Raw genomic sequence first — 13276 nt, 5'->3', positions numbered from 1 at the left:
GCTGATCAGTATCTTTTACCATCCTGAATTCTGATAAGAAAGTTCAGTACCAGTAGTGCTTAGCTGGTACTGCAATTTCCCCATCTTGCATGCCCAACAATCAGCATCCAGGGGAGAAAAGGATGCAGATTAATATTATTTCTTATGAAGCTGCTCACTGATGGGATCTGTACGTCATCAGCTGAGTGGCTTTCTCCCAAGTTAGGAGAGGCAAAATTATGAGTCCCTAGGGTAGGGGAAATAACTGTAAATTTTAAATATTTAGGTTTCTTAAAAACCTAATCTAGAGGGTACTCCCCCTACATTCCTCAACTAAATTGATAACACGGTCTCTAGCAGTGAATGGAATGTTACTTATAGTAGATGTAATGATTCATTAAACTATGCAGGTTGTATTATAGCTTACTGCAATATAGCTACTTCATGAAAGTTGTGGAAAAAATTGCAAATATGATCATTAGAGAGACTTAAAACATTGAGGCAACTTGTTGCAGTCTCAGCTTAATGATAAGCTATGCTTCTGTTAAAATGTCATGTCCCTTTGTATGCACATCTGATAGTGAAGTGAAAGGCCATGGACAGTGTCCAGTCTCAGCAGCCAGATCACTCTGAAGCAGTCACAGTCATAGATCAAAGTTTTTCACAATCACCAGAACCTAGTTTAAACCCACCTACCCAGCCCCTCACTTAGCTGACTAGCAGGTCAGTATAAAATGAAGGCTTTTTAAAAGCTGCAGATAATAAGGAAAGCAGAAAGGGAAAGATCTAGAAAAGTATCAGCACTAGCAAAGTCTGGAACCCTACACCAAAGAGGCTGCCTTATTGAAAAGTTTAGATTTTAAGAAGTTGCTTTCTAAAAACAAAATCCAAAGACAGTGCAAAGTAACCCACCTGAAAACATACATTACATACATCACCACCTACATTTTCCTTGGGCAATTTCTGTTGCTTAAGATTCTATTCTTTCTGAAAGCTGTTTTAACAATTTTCAAAAACTAAATAAATTAGTTTTGATTCCAGTAAAAGTGCACAATTTGTGGTAACAGATTCAAGTCTTAGCAATACTCAATTATAGCAACATGTTAATGTGTTTTTACATTTTGTAACAGGCATATCTATTTAAAAGGCATAATTTTTGCAAAAATATCATGAAAATACAATTTTCAGATTAGCCAATATTTTTTAGTGGATTTCAGTAATGGCTGCATAAAATAGGTTCAAACATATTCTATGGTTTTCCCAGAACACGGATAAATATTTTGTATAAAGTTACAAAAAAACACTAACTTTCTACAGACCAAGTGATTCAGAGAAGAAGAATGCATTTTAAACAGTTACATAAAGGTTTTGATCCTAAGCATAAATCAATCCTGTACCAATAAACTAAGCTCCAATGCTATCTTCACATGCCTAGTTTTATTTGTGACATCTCTTTTGTAAACTTCAAACACACGAAGGCCTCAAGCTTGATGGAAAAACAAGTGTGATGATATACCGCTACTGCTGTAAGTTAGCTGTGCTCAATTTCAGAGGTTCCATAAGGCAGACTCTTATGTTGTTCATGATTATATAGTTAAAACAGGACAAAACATTTTCCACTAATAAATTGTTTCAGTTCAACACAATTACTTGTTTAGGTCTGCAAAAATCTAAATATAACTAATTTTATCTAACTTACATGTGACACTGAAATGGTGAAGCAGACTATTAGCAGCAAATAAAACCACCATACAAAAAGTTGACAACCTAACTCAGGTTTGCAGAAGAGGAATATTAGTAAATTTAGCAGCTGACTTATTCATCTGATTGATGATATTTTATACTAACCACTAAGAACTTAAAAACTACAAATTCTTATATTTGTGAAACTGGCCAAAGACTATGTAAATGTTTATAAATGAGGTCATTTGGATGCCTATCACTGCTTCTGGCAGATTCAATTATTCTTAAGGCTCATTGTATTAAGTTGGCAAAGTCTGCATTTACCAGTGTTCCAATTAAAGGTAGCTCAATGCCTGAACATGGACCCATTTATTAATCACCCAGGTCTACCTGAAACAAGCATAAACAACTACATGTAATCCTGTGCTGTGAACGATGTCATTTTTATTTTCCCTGTTAAAGTCAATTTTGTAGATAAGCATACTGCTCAAAAAAATCCTACTGTCTCTAAGCTATTGGGGTGGTAAAGTTTCCATTTCTAACTACTTGGATGAAGTATCATAGGACAACTACTACCTGTAGAGCTGTATCGCAATAAGGGAGTTAACACCTTCGGGGGCGGAGAAGGAAAGAAAAATGGAGAAAGAAAAACCCCTAATGGTTTGGATTTACTTGTACAAACATTACGTCTCTTTCCCTCACCCCAACACATCTTTTTGAAAGACAACAGCAGCCTATTGTAGGCTAGGAGCTAATATACGAGTACACTGATGGAAAATTTAGCAAACTAGTTACTTTCCAGAATTCATCATCACTTAAACATTTAATTCCAACAAAAAGGGCACTTCACCCAAAGAGTCATCAATGAGAAAAGTGAGTAAGTGTAAATTATTTGCAAATCCTTCAAAATTATAATTTTGCCATTTATAAAGAATGGGGGAGCTCTGATGGGCTGAATGGTCCTTTCTCATCCCTGACTTTACTAATGATATATTGGGTTATAATGCCAATTCTCATAACTAAAATATTTCAACATTTTTTAAATCAGTCAGATCAAATAATTTGTTGTGAAGTTATGCTTAATCAAGATTATTTGCGACAAGTATTGGACAAAATCATAAGACACAGTCAATTGAAAGTTTTACTGAACACTGATCCAGAAATCCATCTTTTCTTAAAAAAACTTTAAAGCTGCATTAATACTGTAACTATCAGTCCAACACTGGTAGACACAGAAATTGAATTGCAGCTGGCAATACTTGATGTACGCTTCTTGGCTGTGCATCAGTCTCTGCATATGCACCCTTAAATGCATGCCCAAAGCTCCATTCCCACCTGTTAAATTGTTTAACATTCTGAGAGTGCCTGCTTTGTCAAAACATTTTTTAAAACTCTGTAAATCTATAAAGTGCCCAGGAGGTCCAATGAAACCCCCCCCAATACTATTTAAACCTGGCCTCACACAGCACTGCCCAAGCAGCCTCCTCCAGGGGGTACCGTACTGCTGAGCTCCAGAGTTAGATTGGGATCTGACTCCTGTGTTACTCATTTTTGTGTCACTTTGAACGAGAATCCACTTTACAGGGGCACAAAGTGATAGCATGACTGCAGTATAAGAGTCAAATATTAGGGAAGTGCCCAAAATATTGTATCGAGTGATATTTTGTAGATTAAGTTAATAATACATCTAAACTTTCCATTATTTTATTTTTTGTTCAAATATTCATTTTTGATCATATAAGGTACTGCCCCTTATTTTACCGTATCTAATTTTCACAATAGTAATTCCACTAGAGTGGGTGGTCTGTATTTATCACTCACACAAAGGGGAAAGTAATGTTTTAACCCAGATACAAATGATTCCTAACACATCACTGTTATAGTCAATTCTATTATAAGCAAATCTAGTTAAGATGGCTTTGTTTATTCCAACCTATTATAGAGAACAAGATTCCATTGCATGGTATATGTAATTTTTTTTTAAAAGTTCGCAGCTTTAAAGGCAAAATGCTGAAGTTCAATATCTTGTTACAATATGATTTACGACTCAGATACAGTGCAGTAAATTAATGCACAGTAGTAAAAAGACTTTATGACAGCCATGCCAGATAGTTAAATTTACCCAGGAAAAAATGTTTTCTCTTGTAAAAGTAAACAGGATTACAATTGTCAGACAGAGGCACCTACCAAGACCATTAGCTAGCCCCAGCGGAGAAAGGAATATTGTATGCATCACTGAATAATTTTTTTTCAAACCTATATTTTCCCTTCAGCAATTTGAGCTTCATCACTAGTGCAGGAATTTATTAATGTGACAGGTCAAGACATTAGTCTCTCCCCATACTGTGTTTCTATAAATGGCAATGCAGTGCAAGTTTACAGAGCACATGGTCCATGGGCATTAGCAAAATGTAAAAAGTAAAACTGAAAACCTAGGTAATTATATAACCAGTGTTTAGATAATATACAGCTGCTGTACCATATTGTGCGTTTATATATACAAAATCACGCAGACGTTAAAGCCAAATACGTTATTAACTCATCTTTAAAAATTACTAAACATCTGAAAAATATTCAAGAATGAATTTGTCAAATGTAATGATGTCATCCAATTGGATTTCATGTGATGATGTCACAATTGACCACAGATAGCACTTTAAGAAAAAGCTTTTACAGTGACATCATTGGAACCACACTGCAAAGTGCACATTGAATAGAAAATTTATACATTTAAAATTGATATTCCATCTAGCTTTTCTCATTTGAATTACCAAGTTATGATATAAACAAAGTATGCGATGTAAAGCTGAGTGATACTATTTGTGACCTTTTGGACCAGTCCCTGCCTGGAATACAAGTAGTATCCCAGTTCCATGTCACATATCCTCTAAATACTGAAAAAAAGTTTACTTGTAACACTCAAAAATGGAATACTATGTATATAACATTTTAAAAGCTTAGCCTTGCATCGTTGTAAATTCAAATTGGTGAATCCTGATTTTGGTCATTTTATGGCTAAAAATTGCAACCTTTCATTTATTCTATGATTTGGCAACAATATTTCTTTTGTATTTTTCTAGTTAGTCGTGTTTTATTACGATAAACAATTTGTAAAGTACTACAGCGTAAATTTAGAACTGGGTACAATTTCTCCAACTAAAAACACTGCTTTTTGGTGCACAGATTATTTCATAGTACTTGACTGGTTAGAAGTGAAGTTTTATTTGAAATGAATATGAACTTTATCAACCTCTGAAGTTGCTAGGTTTAACAGAATCTCAACATTTAATGTGTGCATCTAAAAGCCCTCATGTTTTCGTTAAATTTAGTCTAATTGTAGGCAAACTGTAAACTGTAAATAGTTTTGCCTCACAAATATCCTAAAGCTTTAGCAACAAACACAAAAATATGTAAACCATTAAAATTATTTCACTATTGTTAACTTTATTGTTTGTTTTATCATAATGTTCCAAATTTGTCTGGTTTGTCCTGTTACAAAAATGAAATGTGCACTAGTTGTCCCTGTATATAAGCTGTCACCATCACGTGACACAATCATCAGTTTACATCAATGTGCTTGTCTGTTGGCACTGTACAACTCAAAGTGTCTCATACTAATGGTATTGTTTGTGCCAGCTGATCACCACCATATTGGAGAAAAAATGTACTGAAATGGCTGATCTGAGTATACATTTAAGCCGTGTTATAATGGCCCAGAGATTGTTGCATTACATTGAAGAATTTCCAATCTGCAATCAGATATTACACTGGTCTGGACACTTAGAACAGCGTCTGGTTTCTGAACACAGAATACACACTTCAGATACAGAAAGGTATATAAATAGAAATAAAATGTGAAAAAATCAATACTCAGTATGCAATATGGAGTCCTGTCTCCAGAAAATTGTTAATACTTGAATTTTTAAAACAGATTTTTGTTTCTACTGTCTTTACATGTTTCTAAGAATTTAAACGTATTCTGTGCAGTTTATTAAAACTGATCTTGTACATTTCAGAAATAAAATACACTGCAATTTAAAAAAATAATGGACACACATTAGATAAAGCAGAAAAATAAAAAAACATACAGTAAGAATGGATAAAAGATAGACTACCACTGCACTTGACAAATCTAAACTGTATTAAGCAAGTCCAAAAAGAGAGAACGTTTATGAAAACACTACAATTTGATGCTTCAAGTAAAATTCATTTTTCACCATTTTTCCAGTCACTCAATTGTTTTAACTGCCTTAAATCTCACTGCTGCTAATGCAGATAGGTACATGAATCATGAAGTAGCACAATGTACCACACTTGTGTCAACACTAATGAAGGTCAAAATGATGAACGACCATAACATAATGCACCCATATTAGCAAACCACACATTGCTAAAAATTAAAGCAGTCAAAATACTACAGTACTGAAACAATTCGATCAGGATTGCAATTTTTTTTTGCCAGATTACTCACAAAAGATACTTTTTCAAAAATTATAGTAGCAGTCATATAGAGCACCACAGCTTTGATAAAATGAAAAATCTGAAATCTATGAAAGTGTAAAAGAAAAAAAAAATCTATTGACTCCAACAGAAAAGTTGTAAGATGCTCATTTAAAAAAAATAAATTGTGACACTTCGCAAAAAACTAATTTAACCTATTTTGCAGACTAGCTTCATCCAAAGAAACTGAGAAAAAAAATGTTATACACAATTAATGAATTATAGTCACATAGTACATGCTTCTGATTTAATACTACTCTCATGTACTCACATTTGCCCTGGTTAGTCAAACATGCATAAAAATAGACAAATATGCATCAAACAGTTAAACTGGTAAAGCAATTAGAGGTTTTAGCCATCAAGAGCTAGCACCCCAGTGTTGATCAAGAAAGGTTAGATTTTAACAGCCACTAAGTTACCTCATTTTCCTATCCCAGGTCCTTCCTATTTAATAATAAAACATCAACAAAACAAAATATAACTCAAATCAGTATATCCTTTTAAGAATCATGTTGCCGCATTAAAACTGCTTTTTATACAATATGAATTTTTCATCTGATACAAGGCTAAAGTATTTTCAATAAAGACAACTTTGATCTTTCTGAACTGCAACCAAGATAGAACAAAAATATTAGGCCATCTTTAAAATAATTGCTGACAAAGCACTTTATGATAAATGGCAGTGTTCAAATTTCCCTTCATTATTGGTCAAAAATAGTCCAATGCTATTTGGTATCTTGGATTATTGAGTAGGACCATGCTAATAAGAAGGTACCGACACTTACCACTATTAGATATATTAAAATATTGCAGCAATGTCATCACCTGTCCAGTCTCAATAAAGTGTGTGTGTATACCTGTGTGTGGACAGGGTGTCTTATTTACGTTTTAGGTCAATCTCACCCCCCCCCCCTCTAGATTTGTGTGCTTTTCCTAAGTCCTTGCAGATAAAGGTGCTGCTCCTCCGTGCTATAATACATACCATAAACACAGCGTAAGTTAAACAAACATGTTATGGAGCAACCAAAGAGAAAGTCCAGCCTCTCATAATGTATTTATTGTCAGGCAGCAGACCTCCTCCTCCCCAGGCTCATTAGTTGAAGTATGATGAGAGGTGGTAAAGAGTGAATGCAGTTCAATTCATTGAGGGCTTTCAAGTGGCTCTCAAGATGGAGAGCTCTTTCTGTTTCTGTCTCCCTCACTCATTCTCTCTATACAGAATCCTGTTCTAGCGGCCTGCCAATTTCTATTTAATGCACCCTCAAGGAAGTGCTGATGGACTCAAAAAACCAACATCATGCTAAAGGGTGGCAAGGCTCTTCAATTACAGCTTCTGATACGGTCGCCTTTAATTATTCATGATAAGAAGACTGCTTTCACAGGATTTGTGCCGATAACGTTTTCATAGCAATATGGTTCCAGAGCCAGCACACCTTTAAATCACATGGAGTTCACATTGTCACTGCATTAAGTAAATAATTTAATATTCCTTTCTATTTAGCTTTACAAATCTATATAATACCCCGAATTCGGGGCTGTTGTATGCCGTGCATTGAGTGGAGCCATTATGTACCGTGGAAATCCGTAATGAAAAGTGCGATTAAGGACGGATACTTTGGTTGAAGGGCTCTTGAATTAATTGACGCCTCTCTGAAAACGGCGGGACTGATCGTTTGGATGTTGGTTACATTACCAACTCCATCAGTAACTCCTAAACATAGCTAGGAAAATAAATTGTAGGGATTGCAACAAATCAGCCGTTTCAATTAATTCTTAGCAAATGGTCTTTCGTAGCTTAAATTAAGTATGTGTTTTTTTTAATGTTGCACTCTCTCTTTTGTGAAGTGCAACTTTATCAAAGTACGCGTTTAAAATCGAAGAGAATCCTCTGGATTTGCCCCGGCACCAATCACACAGTCTGAGCCTTTTCAGCGTGGGCTCGGGCATGGCCTCGGCCGGCTGTCGTCAGCTGGAAATATTCAGCCGCGCATCCTGCAGCAACAACGTGGCTTGAAGAGGTTTTTTTTAATAGTTTTAGCAAAACAATAAATGAAACTAGTTGGTGAAAACGAGACGAGATAAATCTATGGCTGAGTCAGTGTGTTTGGAGCAATGACAAGGCGGCTGGAAAGTGAAGCCCGCCGGCCTGTCCCGAGCCACGGACAAGCCCACATAAAGAGCAGTGTCACGGCCACAGTCTGAACACACTAGCCCGTGCTGGAAGTAAACGGGAAAGAGCTCAGCTCGAGGATTAGCGAAGTTTGACCTAGATTAAAACTATCGCCGCTCGTCACTCAGTTCTGTGGCGGTGTAAAATCCTTCAATATACAGTGCTCGAAACGCCAATAAAAGTGCTATCTTAAACTTGGATTTTAAAGTACCCACCGATTCATTATGACTCGGGCTCGGTGTAAAAAACGAATCTCAATTTTAATGCTTTATGTGCTGGCATGTACTTCCAAAAAAAAATTCATTCCATTTTTTCGGAATGCATTGAATATTCACGGAAACAAATGGAAACTGCAAACCCGTCCAAAGTAGTTGGATTTATCCAGTTTAGTTTTGGAGATTTAGTTACAGATATGAAAATGGGCATTTCCAAAAGTAGTCAATCCCAGTTTGAAAATTCAGTTCGTTTCGTTTTTATTTGTGCCCGCAGACTCACAATATTTATATACATTTTTAAAAAATCATTTAGCATGGCTATCAAGGTCGCTCTCAATATATCGCAAATTCTTCAATTATATATAATTTACAAGTTACCACTGCAAATTGCTATACGTGCAAAATAAGCAATGGTATAAAAGAATGGCTATAAACGAGTAAATAAAGCCGCAGCCTGCCCCAGCCCTTGTCTGCAAGATGTGGCAGACGCGGCAAGAGTTGCCTTTTTTTTAACCCACTGTATCCAATCTTCGTCCCCGCCGCGCCCATTGGTCCGAGTCTTGACAGCTCGCCGCTGATTGGTCGGCAGCAGCAGCACGTGCGTGTCGGGTTCCGCCTCCCGGCGTTCAGGGCGCATGCTCAGCTCGGCGGGGACCATTCATAAACTAAACTCTTACACACTTCCTGAGCGTGGGGAAAAGTGGCCACAGGAATAAAAACAGTCAAGATCAGGGGCACAGAGAGAGAGAGAAATGAAAGATAACAGCCAAATTTGGTCACTTACATTTAATGCTTCAGAACAGCGACAATCGCCACTGCTTAAAACAATTCCTTTTGAAGAAACAAGTTGTTGATTTTGGAGGACTTAGTTGACATTTGTATTTTGTCTTCCTCACTTCTCTCTCCCCTCTATCCCATCAAATTCAATGCACTTGTTTCAGGTTTGCACCAGTTAAAAAGTGGGTGCTCACGGAACACCGGTAAGCATTGGATCCCTCAGCCTATTGCGAGACTCCGGTGTACAGCCCGGACCTGTGTCCCAACATGATCGCGGCTCAAGCCAAGCTGGTCTACCAGCTGAACAAGTACTACAACGAGCGATGCCAGGCTAGAAAAGCCGCGATCGCCAAGACCATTCGAGAGGTGTGCAAGGTGGTCTCCGATGTCCTTAAAGAAGTAGAAGTCCAAGAGCCTCGCTTCATCAGCTCCCTTAGCGAGATCGAAACGCGCTTCGAAGGGTTGGAGGTGATCGCTCCAACAGAATTTGAGGTAGTCCTCTACTTGAACCAAATGGGTGTCTTCAACTTCGTGGACGATGGCTCACTGCCTGGCTGCGCTGTGCTAAAACTAAGCGACGGGCGCAAGAGGAGCATGTCCCTTTGGGTCGAGTTCATTACAGCTTCGGGCTACCTGTCAGCCCGGAAGATCCGTTCCAGATTTCAGACCCTGGTGGCACAGGCAGTGGACAAATGCAGTTATCGAGATGTGGTGAAGATGGTGGCGGACACGAGCGAGGTAAAGCTAAGGATCAGGGAGCGTTACGTGGTGCAGATCACGCCAGCTTTCAAATGCACGGGCATCTGGCCCAGGAGTGCGGCTCAGTGGCCCATGCCACATATCCCCTGGCCCGGGCCGAATCGGGTGGCCGAAGTCAAGGCTGAAGGCTTCAACCTCCTGTCCAAAGAGTGCTACTCCCTGACAGGCAAGCAGAGCTCGGCCGAGAGCGACGCTTGGGTTTTACAGTTCGGCGAAGCTGAGAATAGGCTACTGATGGGGGGCTGCAGGAAAAAGTGCCTATCCGTCTTAAAGACTTTGCGTGATCGACACCTCGAGTTGCCAGGGCAGCCCCTCAATAACTACCATATGAAGACACTACTACTCTACGAATGCGAGAAACACCCCAGAGAAACCGACTGGGACGAGTCATGCCTCGGCGACCGCCTCAACGGCATTCTGCTCCAGCTCATCTCCTGTCTCCAGTGTCGGAGGTGTCCTCATTACTTTCTTCCAAACCTAGATCTTTTCCAAGGAAAGCCTCATTCCGCCCTGGAAAGCGCGGCTAAACAGACTTGGCGATTGGCGAGAGAAATTCTTACCAATGCAAAAAGCCTCGATAAACTATAGTAGAACTTACATTCCCAGCAAACTTATTCAGCAATTATTGCAAGGCACAAAATTTGAACTTACTAAATGATTAAAACAAAAAGACTTTAAAAGAAGCAAACGGACTTGACGTGAAACAGATCCAAGGTACATTTTAAACTAAATGTGACACAGTTTTGTTTAGATGTTGTCAGCCTGTGAGGAACCTTTATTTAAGTATGCACAGTCTTTTAAAGGCCAAGAAAATTTCTGTTGTAAAATGTATTTTGCGTGCCAACTTCAGACTCTGTGCCCCTAAAAGAAACGTGTAATAATGGTAATAAAATTATTTACCTTACTTGCACTTCTTGTCAGTTAATTTACATCTGAATGGATTAGTTTGGTTATATTATGTTATTGATATATTTATTGTGCTTTTGAAATTATTTGAGCGTTATATTTTCCCCACAGTAGTGAAGAATTTCCAACTACAATTTTATATATACGTGGGGCAAAAATTACAATATAAAATGGCCTCGATCAATCTTAAGGTTTACTTGTACTGCAAGAATTTAGCGAATGTTAGTGGTTCAATTCCCTTCAGCACTTCCAATAACTTATAATTTTATAATTGCATATTAAATTTAATAAATGCCATTTATGTTTAACACTAGAATTAAAACTACACAAAATAAATTTATTTTTCTCTCTTAAATATTTTGTTATATGTTGCATCGACTTGTTTAGGAACTATTCCAGACCCCTAACGCTATTAATGAGGAAAAAATAAATTTCGCATACCTTTAAGCCGCCGAGGAATAATTAATCAAGACATTACTGCAGAATTACTTTCAAGAAGCTTTAGGTCACGATTGCAAAGATCTTTATAATAAACGCATGAGTTAATGTTTCGTTGTCTAGCGTGCAATGGTTTAAAATGAGTTCTGATGGAGAAAGTCATGTCTTTAAAAAAGGAGGAAAACTGAATTAGGACGGGAAGTGGCCGGTCAGGCTACAACTGTACAGTATACACAAAAACAGGATAAAGAAGCACCTCTAAAAAGAGGAAAGACACCCAAAGGCGCATACAGCCGTTTGATGCCATTGAAAAGGCTTCATCGTCAAAGTTTTGAAGTGCCAGAGAAACTTCCAATCTAGGCAAAAGTAAAAGCGGCATTAACAATGGCGCCAGTGAACTATAGTCTTCAAGGCCTAATCTTTAGAGCTAGGCCGCAATCTTACAAAAAGTCTTGCCTTGCAGTCAATTACTTGGAATATGCATTGTGGCTTAGTTTTCATTTTGCAGTCCTTTAATATAAAGAATAAGATGCACGAATGTTGCAGCGTGGTGGGTTATTTGATATTACGAGAAAATTCAAGGTCGGTGAAATCGTTTCAATGTTTGAGCTCCGCTGTATTGTCCACAGGTGTATTTCTTTTAAAAAGTTAACACTGAACTGAACTTTTGTCTTAAGAACCACCTGAATTTTGGAAACGTTGGTACAATATATTTCTCGGTTGAAATTACAAATAACCATATTATAAACCATAAATGACAGCCCGATTATAGTGACTAAAGATGCAAATGTAGAGCACAATTCTTTTAAACAATGATTATGGAATTCATGGAGCATTTCTATTTTAAAAACGAACTGGCTGTATCTTTCAATACTTAAACGTCCTGGTGATCGCCATCTATATTTATAGTAAGGTTTTAAATTGCCGTTTTAATATTGCGGTACCGCCTCAAATTTGTGCAATTGTCTTGTTCATTAACATCCTGCAAAACAGATTTCACAATACTGACATTTTTACATCTAATGTAAATTCCCAAAATAAAAATAATACTTTTAAAATGTTAACACCGGGGTCGTACGATAAATGAATATACTTTAAATTGTACTGAATTATAGCAAAATCTTCACTCGCAGCGAAAGATCAGGTAATGGGTAAACTATCCAAATCAGAAATGTCCTTCTTTAGTCGAATTTACTCCACGGGTTGTTAACAATGACGTTGTCATTTTTAGTCTTTAAAATAACCGAACAATTATTTATTTACTTAGCGCAATTCGGCATTCAACAGGCTTCAGAACTCATCTCATTTCAGTTCTCCAGCTACTGTCGGTAATTAAAACACCAAACTGGTGTAAGTGTGAAGTCTGAGGTTATCAGCAAATCTTATCAGAGACTCAGATCTGGTAAGAGCTTGTCTGTCTGTTTTGGTTTCTGGTGTTAAGGACAAACAACAGCCACTTTAAAAAAATGCCCAAAACTAAATCGTACGTCACGATTAGGAAGAGAGGGAAAGGGAAACTATGCTTTAGGAATAAGCTTCAAGTCCACAGGATTGAATGTCACAATTTAATTCTTGCGTTGCTGATTCGTGCATTTATCCTTTATGTATGCTATCGACTTACTATGAAATTAAGCCTTTTTTGATGACTGTAAAGCAGAACTATTTTTTGAAAGTATTCTAACGGAGTAGGAAGGGCGTTGTGGTTTTAATTTTAGAAACTGGTTATATGCATGATTGAAGCCTGGTATGCGTTGTTATGTAAATTTCAACTGAAATCCAATTTAGGTATAAGGCCCAAAAGAGATTTTTAAAAATCATCGTTGATTACAACCAATCTCTGGAGCTAAGG

The 13276-nt window shown here is 37.3% G+C and overlaps 2 protein-coding genes across 5 annotated transcripts in view; one reads left to right on the top strand and one right to left on the bottom strand.

Annotated features, from left to right (window-relative positions):
* The window catches only part of lrba (LPS-responsive vesicle trafficking, beach and anchor containing), a 753934-nt gene that overhangs the window by 270572 nt on the left and 470086 nt on the right, over positions 1-13276 (bottom strand). The window lies entirely within an intron of this gene.
* Positions 9221-10959, top strand: mab21l2 (mab-21-like 2). Its single transcript, XM_068008369.1, has one exon. The coding sequence runs from the start codon at positions 9592-9594 to the stop codon at positions 10669-10671; it is 1080 nt and encodes a 359-aa protein (XP_067864470.1). The 5' UTR covers positions 9221-9591; the 3' UTR covers positions 10672-10959.

This window comes from Heptranchias perlo, chromosome 1 (genome assembly GCF_035084215.1).
Source record: "Heptranchias perlo isolate sHepPer1 chromosome 1, sHepPer1.hap1, whole genome shotgun sequence".
Lineage (NCBI taxonomy): Eukaryota > Metazoa > Chordata > Chondrichthyes > Hexanchiformes > Hexanchidae > Heptranchias > Heptranchias perlo.
The sequence above is the reverse complement of the archived record's forward strand: the minus strand, read 5'-3'. Positions and strand labels throughout refer to the sequence as shown.

Coding starts and splice junctions, on each gene's coding strand:
- mab21l2 (XM_068008369.1), top strand. CDS start 9,592: ATGATCGCGGCTCAAGCCAAGCTGGTCTACCAGCTGAACAAGTACTAC.